The 10,746-nt window shown below is 32.6% G+C and overlaps 1 protein-coding gene across 1 annotated transcript; it reads left to right on the forward strand.

Annotated features, from left to right (window-relative positions):
* Positions 1–2,843: 2,843 nt before the first annotated feature.
* On the forward strand, positions 2,844–7,820 carry LOC113394729 (keratin-associated protein 19-2-like). The gene is made up of 4 exons (XM_026632153.2): positions 2,844–3,004; positions 4,089–4,272; positions 6,679–6,831; positions 7,447–7,820. The coding sequence occupies exons 1-4, from the start codon at positions 2,993–2,995 to the stop codon at positions 7,596–7,598; spliced, it is 501 nt and encodes a 166-aa protein (XP_026487938.1). The 5' UTR covers positions 2,844–2,992; the 3' UTR covers positions 7,599–7,820.
* The last annotated feature ends 2,926 nt before the right edge of the window (positions 7,821–10,746 follow it).

Genomic DNA, 10,746 nt, shown 5'->3' on the forward strand with positions numbered 1-10,746 from the left:
AGAGCGAATATCCAGTAATTAATTTATTGATACGACAATAATTAAACATTAAGTTGTTAGCTTTACTACCTTTGAGGTATTAATAAAAAAACGGCATAAAAATTATGTCTCCTGCATAGGAGCCCCGTTAAATATATTTTTTTATATTTTTTTAGTATTTGTTGTTATAGCGGAAATACATCATCTCTGAAAATTTCAACTGTCTAACTATCACGAGATACAGCCCGATGACAAACGGACAGATAGATGGACGGACAGCAGAGTCTTAGTAATAGGGTCCCGTTTTAGCTTCTGAGAACGGTACCTTAAAAAACGCCCGTCATTTCGCACTACCCGGAATTTGTATTCGCTTTTGATTTTGTATTCACTTTTGTTGCTTTAATGTTCTGTGCTCTCTTGGCTTTTGGTAATCTAAGAATATAACATCACTAACTAATATAACATCGATAACATCACTACGAGCTAAATAATCACACTAAATTCACATTTAAAATAATTATAACCAGCTTAACATTCAAAACCTTATAGCACGACAAAATGAAAAGTGCCTATAAGAGCTTGCTTTAATAAAGTATATTTTGGCTTTTATATTTAATTGGGTAATAGTAACATCGACAACGAAGTTTGATTTTCGTTTATCTGAACGAAGTTTGGATTACAGAAAATGTCGTCCACGACAAGTAATCTCAAGGGAGAGTAACCGAGCACGCAGGGCATAATGTATTAACTTTAAGTGCTTTTGAGGCACGGGAGTACACATGTCCAACTTCCAGACCCCGGACTACTGCTGAGAAAATTTCGTCAGAAAAACTCAATAACTTTTTATGGGCCAATCTGGGGTTTAATCCCAGGACCTCAGAATATGCCTCAAATACATATATATACAGGGTTATTGGTAATTCGACGTATTCCCGTTAGGAGGTGATAGGGGTGATTATTTGCGATAATTTTAACCCCCATATGCATGATGCAAAAGTGAACCATTTCAGAGTTATCGCGTTTTTTAGATTTTTTCAAAATAAATCCAAAATGCAACTTTACAAATTTATTTAAAAAAAGTATCAATTAAAATCTGTTTTTTTCTTCTGATTTATAAAAACGATTAAACGCTGGATATTTTTCAATATTTAAACAACAATTATCGGTCCAAATTTAAAAATGCGAGACAGAAAACGATATTATTTGAATATATTTTTTATTTTTTTCCCTCAAATATACCTGAAAAACAAAAAAAAACATTATGAAACTTGTTCTGCAGATTATTTTAAAAACATAATCGTTTACTTAGCTTTCCGAAAATGTATAAAAACTAGGAATTTATTTCAAAGCAACCGAAATAAAATGATCAGAAAGGACGCTGGTGGAAATTCGTATTCGAACATGACCGAATTCATACTAAAAGTCGCTCTTTAAAATTCTCACAAAATTGATTTAAAAGAATAACCAATGTAAAAAAACTTACTTATTTACTTAACTTACTTACTTAATACAAATTTAAAATAAAATTTAGATACATAAACAGTACAGTAGCTAAGTTACAATTAAGATATTTTGTATTTCTGAAGTTGCAATTTTGACTTATTTTGAAAAAATCTAAAAAACGTGATAACTCAAAAATGGTTCACTTTTTCATCATGCATCATGGGGGTTAAAATTATCGCAAATAGTCACCCCTATCACCTCCTAACGGGAATACGTCGAATTACCAATAACCCTGTATATTACCTGTATATTATATACTATTTTTTTCATTTCTCAACAATCTATATATAAATAAATTAAACGATAATGTCTGTCTGTCGTTTCAAACTTAGCCACAAAAATCGAAACAAACATTTTTTTATTATTGTCACACTGTATGTTTGTATAGAATTTATAAAATGGCTAATATTACAAATGTAAATACTATTAATAAATATTATAGATTAAAAGATACTGTCTTATTTTCATCAAAATCTGAGGAGGGTTTCAAAATTTATAACAACTCATAGCCACGTACAGATTCATTCAACACTAAATTATCGAAATATAATTATATAATACTAACGAAAAGAGTCTTTCAGGTTTTGTGGAAATTGGATATCATAAAAATTATCGTAATATTTTTAAATTTAGAATATTTTATTACTCCATACATAATACAAATTTAGCGCAGATAGAAACGCGGGGCAGTACTAGTATAATAATATAATTATTTGTTATATTTAAATAATTTGTGAAGAAGCGACTGCGTAACGCGTTGCGCAAAATCTGGGTCTTAAATAAGTCTAGCTTAATCTCCTAATAACATCTCGAACATATTACAATTACTATTGGATCGAGTGTAGAATGTTCTTGTAATGAATTTAGTAACTTCCTTGTCAATGAAGTTGTTTTATATTAAACTGATATTTAACACTATTCGATCGAAAATGAACGAAAGTCTATTATTTAATTAAATATACTGATTCTAATTCTGTTCCAAATAGGTTCATATGTAATCTTTCTTATGAATATTTCAATGTTAAGTTATCTCTAAAATAAAATGCTTCTATTTATAATAATCCTGATAAAATTATACTCTATTAATAATTATCTTCAAAGATTTTTAATTACAATCAATCATGCTAATTTACTGCCGACTACATGGTGTTTTTTTCATGATGTATTTCAACACATGAAAACGATACTAGCTCAAATTTTAACCTACGATATTCGGTTAAGATAATATTCTAAGCAGTGAATCCTTGACTTTGATACACTTGCCTTTGTTGTTAAATGCACGTTCACAATGAATTATTATATCAAAGAACAATGCAATGAATTTTTCATATACACGTCAATTCAAACAACCCTCTAACTTAAGTTCCGTAGCTATTATCCTTGGACGATGAAAAAATGCTCAATATTTTGTACCGTCCACATTCGGTCTGCGCACGCGCACTGTATATAAGCTAGCCGCTGCTTCACCAGGCATCAGTCACTTGTCCAGTGTGATACCAACAACATCAACATGAAATTCTTGGTAAGAGCAAATTTTAAATAATATATTAATATAAAACCTATTTCTTTAAACGTATTGTATTAATCATGTCAATAAAATCCCATTTTTATTGACCAATAGTATTATTTTTATGAACTCAAATAGAGCAGATCCAATAAATTATAACTATGCAATATAAAAAATTTAAATGGTACGTGCTCAAACATTAATTCATATGCTATTATTAACTTCTTAAAAACATTAATTAAACACATTTTCATAATTAATTAATTGTTTTTCCTCAATTTACTAAATCAGCAAAAAATGTAATCAAAACTTGCTCATTAAAATGAATAGTTAATTTGATGACTAGTCATTAAAACTCCGGTTAAAATCGATCTTAACTGGAAAATCACGGGTAATGTTAGTGTGTATGAGAACACACCCTAACATTAGCGTATAGCGCAACGTGCATTTTCCATCAGACATTATAAATATCATTAAAAATGATTTCATATTTTTAAATGTATATAGCTTTTATATTTTAATTATGAAATATAATATTAAGTTGGAAAGCTGGAAAGTGTTCGTGAAAAATACAAAGTACGCCATGTTTGTTCCATACTTTATTAATACCGTTTTTCTTAAATTCCATTCGAAATATTTTGCTGTCGCACATAGACGTTTAACTAGCTTCCATTGATTGAGTTTTAATAGCACTCGCAATTATTTCTTTGCATATCAATTATAGATTACAATGTGATTCACGTTCTTCGTTAACGATTCAATTAAACGCTTACCAAAAGTCTGATACTAAAACTAAAAACTAAAGTTAAAAACGTTTATTGTGTAACTCGTAACGAGTCACAAAGGGCAGAACCAAACAAACAATTACAGATCAAGTCCGACAATTGTATTGTCTTCGATGGACATTGCGCCATTCAGTTCTGCACATTGGTTTATAAGTATAGGTAATTACCGCGGCGTGCTTCACTACCGCTCATGACCCAGCCTATTGTGAAATGGAACAGCCCCATTCAAACGATGCTAAGAATGGCTCGCTTGTTTTACCTCCTGAACGAATTACTGTTATAATAGTTATTTATAAAATTTGTTATTATTATAGATCGTAGTCGCCCTCACCATCGCAGCGGTCGCTGCCGATGAAGCTAAGAAGACCGAGAAGCGTGGCCTCTCCGGGCTCGGCTATGGTATCGGCTCCGGCCTTGGTTACGGTGGACACGGCGCCGGTTACGGTTCTGGTTATGGTGGTCTTGGCTATGGAGGATACGGCGGATACGGTGGATACGGTAAGAAATTTAAACTTAATTAATTATAACTCAAAAAAAATATTTAACGAACGAATCTATGAAACATTTTCAAGCTACAGCGATCTCCGAACTTATAAATCCGATTTTTTTTTTAGAAACTTAAAAGCGTTTAAAAAGTACCGCAATTAGCACTTAGATTTCATTAAAATTGGAAATAAAACAATCTCGATTAAACTATTTCTATAGACCATCCGCAGTTCAGTGCAACTTTAAATTGACCAAAGCCTTTTACGTCTCGAGGCGCGAGCGAAGTTCCTTGATAGTTTGCATTCAAAGGTTTAAAGATGATTTCCTTTAAAAGTTTAGTTTTTGTTTTAGTCGAAGTTCATTATTTTAATGATTTAACATTAGTCTTTAATGAATGATTTTAAAGCATGTAAATACAAACTCTCAGTGAGAATATTTCTGAAGAATACATACGTTCAAGTATGAGTCCTAAGTATAACTTAAATGCTCATGGCTACCGTAAACTTCACTCCAAACATCCCAACTCAAAATTCTAACCCCGATCCTCAATTTGGTGAAAACCAAGAACTCTAATTCACTGCTAATTAGAAGCAATAACGAATGGAACTTGTTAAATCGAATAAGAGAATTCTCTCAACCGATTAAACTTTGAACTGTCGTATAAATTGTGAAGCTGGGGATCGAAGCGAACAAACAAAGGATACATTTGAGAAACATTAGCGATGCAATAAAATAGCAGTAAACCTTGGAATCATTCCAGGAGATTAGTAGTGGAGAAAAGCGTTCTCTCAAACGCCCATTATCATTCAGTATAAAGAACGAACACATTCTATGACATATCACTCGTTCAATATCAATCCATTCCTGTTAAAATCAATTGTTACGATATTATTATTATTAATTTCATTTCAACCAATCGGTATTTTATTTTTGGAAAATAATATTAACATGTTATACTTAAATTTAATTCGTAATAATAAATATTCTGGAGTGTCCCCTAACCCTTAATGCATTTCAGTTAATTCTAGTTAGAGAAAGCACAAGTTTACTGTCCAACATAAGTGTCCATTGCAAACGAAAAGCATCTTTATGTGTAAGGTATTAAATAACAGAATACGTTATTTGCTTAGCAACCCCAAGTGAACGTATCGTTGTCTAGATATATTACATGAATTTCGCCTTTAATTACCTTTGAAGATATTTCATTTGTACAATGGGTGTACCGCTGGGAGACTTTTAGGGCCACTTGTATTCAATGCGAACATCACTGGTGATACATTGTCAAAAATTATGAAACTAATTAACCTTCGTAACAATATAAAAAACAGTCCTCATTCGTTTATTTTTATAAAAATAAAGTTATTATTAATAATTATTCAAACAATAAACATAATTCGCACGTTCATAGATATAATTAACAAGTATACAATTCGAGGTGCTTATCTTGTCGATTGCTGTTGCCAGTGTCACAGGGCATTAAAGCGAACGTGGGAACTTCAAAATCCTTGGCACACAAGACAAGCAAAATTGCTATTGTAATTTCCTCATTGTTGACACCGGCTTTCCTAGACGTTGGTTTAAACCTTTCCACATTATTTAAGTATATGGAAAACAGAGGTAGATGAATTAATCCCTTTGCCTCATTATCCGATACTTAACAATAAAACAGAGACATATGAACTTAAATTCTTCTGCTGTGAACATCTTAATAAAAAACTCCCATCTTTTCAGCGGCTTAATCAGGGACAAAATAATAACTTATTATAATATTTTACTGTGTTCCATATTGATTGTTAAATAGGGTTTTATTCACAGTATATTCGAAAGTATACACTTTTTCAGGAACTATATTAATAAAAAATGTTCTATACATTTTCAATGTCATTTCAGTTCAAAACCTGAATGCTTATGTTTTTGTATCAGAGAAAAAAGTCGTGTTATTTGAATTATTTTTACACTCCATCGATATATTTCGAAGGAAATAAAAATATTCGGTGAATGGGAGTTTTTTCTGCGGTAAGTCATGCGGCAACAGATGGTCACGCGATGTGATTTAAGTTTTTTTTTTGTACAAATTATTGGTAACCTTAACATTGAACATTCTTTTTACAATCAGCCGCGCTCGCTCGATTACTATCGCCTTCTGACTCAATGAACTATTAAATATGACTCACAGTAGAAACAAGATAGAAACATTATCTGGTGTTTGAATAAACACTGATAAGGCCCGTTGGTTTGCATTGTGAGTTTCGATCTAAAACTGCGACTTCAAGTCGTGATCGGTGAAATTCCAGCACATATATACTCACTAGTCTGCTAGGTACCAGCTCGGTGGAATAAGCTCCAAAATTTAACATCACAAGTCTTAACCCAGTGGGACATTTACGGGCTAACACTGTAATATTTCGACGTTTTTAGTTGCGGCACCAGTAGCTGTCAGCAAGGTTTCGTACACCACTTCCCACGGCGGTTACGGCGGTTTGGGCGGATACGGAAGTTATGGCGGATATGGTGGATACGGACACAGCGGTCTTGGCGGATACTCTGGTCTCGGTGGATACTCCGGTCTTGGTAAGCAAGGATTCATTATTGACTGAGTAACATTTAGAGTACTTTATGCTCAATTTAAAACTAACGGTTAAACGATAACTATGCAGTTGCAAATTTTATTACAAGTAGTCGTACTATTTCAACAAAAAATAATTAATTTAAAATAGTAAATAGAGACTACATTTTTGTGCTTCCCTTGTTTTCATTTAATTAAAAAGTAGTTTAAACAGAGTTTCATACTACTGCCTCTTGGACAGTGTTTACTGCTACGTACTAACAGTAAAAAAAATACGACCCAAACTGCCAATTTCAAGCTTCGAGAACCTATATTATTATTGGAAAGAACCAAATGATAGCGTGATTCAGAAAAAAAGATTTTTAAGTCTGTCTGTTGCTCTTACACAACCACGCCACTGAACCCAATTTGATGAAATTTAATATAAACCAAAAGCTTGAAAGCCACGAAAGAACATAGGCTACTTTTTATGCCCAGCAGCTGATGACCATCTCGTAAAACGCGAGCGAAGTCGCGGACGACAACTAGTATTTATATAATATGCAGTTTTAGTTAATGTACGAATAGACGTTTTAATGTTACGCAATAATGGTGTATTGTATATAATATGTCGTGTACAGGTGGATACGGAGGCTACAGCGGTGGTCACGGTGGATACTACAGCGCTCCCGTCGTCAGCGGATACGGCGGCTACTCCGGGTACTCCGGCTACGGACATGGCATCGGCGGATACGGCGGACACGGCGGACTCGGCTACTACGGACACCACTAAGCCCAGGGCGTCTGTGCAAATACAATATGTGTTCATAGATCAAATACTCGAAATTACGTAAGGTCATTGATTTGTACTTTTTAGACTTATTTAGAGAGCTTACTATGACAATCTGTTACGTAGAACTCCGCTCACAAACTAGAGTTATATTTATGTGATACTTTTACAACGATTTTTGATAATTGTACATAATTATGTAATAAACTTATATATTAACCTAAATTTTTTTTTAATTATTATGCATCCTTCCTTGATATTTTATTACACGTGATATTTTAAACGTATAAGTCGAATATTAGTGAAATCAAAGATTATTGTTTTAAATTGAACAATAAAAATACTGGTTTTAATAATTAGTTACCAAAGTATGAAATTAAAAATAATTTAATCACCTTTTTTAATAACAAAATCATTAATTTACTACAAGCACTTCGCTCGCTCCGCTACACATAAATTAATTTAATTTTCGTTCCTTAAGTATTAAAAATGATTTACTTCGTTTTGTTCCGGTAACTTGTTTCAGCAAACTAAGTGCTGATTGGTCAAAGTGTGTTATTTAATAATTTTAACAATTATAACTATCACGAATCATGCTTTATTTTACTTTATACTTTTATTGTACACCGCACAGAGGAAATAAATAAATACAACATAGATCCTAGATAGACCTTATCGCTACACAGCGGTCTCTTCCAGGCAACCAACGGTGTGGGTTACGTTAGCTCATAGAATATGAGGTGGGTTGTGCTGTAATAATGAAAAAAACACTAATCTTTGATTACTAGAACTAATAAATAAATTTAAATATAGAATACACATTTTATATTTCAATAAATAAATTATGTTATCAGTACATATAAAATACAAGTATATAATCAAAATACACACTACAATAAGTACGAATACATACAATATTATAATTTTTCACTGGTTATTCACGATTTTGTTAGACACGATTTCTTATTTATAATATTCGTCGGGAAGTAGATGTGACAAGTCACACAGTACCTTTTTGTTTCAGTCGATATAAGTGACTTCCATACGAATATTCCATATTAGAACATTACTGCCTTTATAAAATAAAACATATTTCATAAATATGAATGTATTATAATTTAGAAATGCTTTACAATTGTAGAACTTTTTGAAAGAAACGGTGACAGTCATTGTGTAGGCACGAGGAGGAAAGGTAAACTAACAACTCCTAGTTACCGATTTCGTAAAAACAAATCTCCCGTCCTGGGGCGCGGTATTAGTTTCTACAATAAGCCTCCGCAGTTATTTATAACATCGCCTTTCCAAAAATTTAAAGCAAATATATATGCACATTGAAAACTGAGGCATAATATTCAAAACAAGATTTATATTAAAGAAAAAAAAATCGTGGACTTAGTATTGATGATTTCTACACAGGATATAAAAAAAAATATTAAAAAGGTAGGTTGCCGACATACTCTATAATTAAAATGGCGGAAAAGAGTAACCACTGAGTTCCTTGGCAATTTTTCTAAGCAGAATCTATTTTCCGGACCGGTGTTAGATATACATCTAATTCAACACTGTAACACGGCGATTCAAAAGTTTATTACTTGAATAAAGATTATTTTGATTTTGATTTCGATAACCGTGTCGAATTATGTAATGATAATCCCGTCTGGGTAGGTACCACCCACTCATCAAAAATGGCGGTACCTGGTCATAGTAAATGGTACCTTATGGCAAGTGGTCACCATCGCCCATGAAAATTGGCGCTGTAAGAAATATGAACCAATACATACTTGGTGAACCTTCCATTCTGCCACAGTCCTAAGCGAAATGGCAAATGGGATGACAGGAGGATAAAAAAAATCGCCAATGCACCACCAACTTTGGTAACTAATATGTTAAGTCCTTGTGCCTGTAGTTAGATTAGACTCACTCAGTAATGTTTTCCGGACTTGAAACAGAAACCGATCAAACAGAAAATCTCGTCTTGAGCTGTACTCTAACGGTTAAATAGCATTTATTTTAAATTTGACCTGCTTTTCAGTATATCTACTATCACAAAAACACGCTTACAATAAAACACATACAAAATTAATTGTATATATGTGCAAACACAGGATGCAAAATTTAGAAAATGAATTCGCTAACAGTTTATAATGATTTAAGGGAATTGCAATAATAATATAATTCATACGCCCGTACAGTCTTAAGACACTAAGATTGAAAGTAATACAGATTGCTCAAATCTAAGCAATTTTAATTTTTAATTGGTGCGTCGAAAGGAAACAATTTCCAAGCTAATGTTACACATTTGCACAATTTTGACCTAACGAATGAACACTAATTACATGATTATAGTTTAAATGACGTACATACAGCCAAAGCAATTCCGCGGTAATTTTTATAATATGCAGATGTAGTTCAGTGCAGCGTATATTTGTATGTTTAGCTGTACGGATGTGGATGAAATGTTTAAGTTCATAATTAATTTTACCTTTTATTACTTTTAATGAGCAAAGACATAAATCAAAATCATTGAATTTATTATTATACATACATACATTAGCACCTTTAAATTTCCCACTGCTGGGTTAAGACCTCCTCTCCCTTTAAGGAGAAGGTTTGGGAAGGTTTGGAGCATATCCCACCACGCTGCTCCAATGCGGGTTGGTGGAATACACAAGTGGCAGAATTTCGTTGAAATTGGACACATGCAGGTTTTCTCACGATGTTTTCCTTCACCGCTGAGCACGAGATGAATTATAAACACAAATTAAGCACATGAAATTCAGTGGTGCTTGCCTGGGTTTGAACCCGAAATCATCGGTTAAGATGCTCGCGTTCTAACCACTGGGCCATCTCGGCTCACTGGGCCATCTCGGCTCTTATTGTGATAACATTATTTAGTTTTCGTTTCAGGAATATATAACAAAATTTTATTTCGTGTTTGCTTACGAGGACACCTTATAAACATTTTACTCAGAAAGAAAGGAGAATCAATATAGTGTTTAATAATAAAAGTTATTTAATAATTTAAAAAAAAAAGTTCATCTCTGTCCATGCGACGGTCTTTTAACAATAAAAAAATCGAGATTTTGAGGAAATTGAATTTCATCGGCTTTGAATAAAATACGCTTAAGAAATTTATTTTGTATTTTTTCAA

This window comes from Vanessa tameamea, chromosome 15, assembly GCF_037043105.1.
Source record: "Vanessa tameamea isolate UH-Manoa-2023 chromosome 15, ilVanTame1 primary haplotype, whole genome shotgun sequence".
NCBI classification, from domain to species: Eukaryota; Metazoa; Arthropoda; class Insecta; order Lepidoptera; family Nymphalidae; genus Vanessa; species Vanessa tameamea.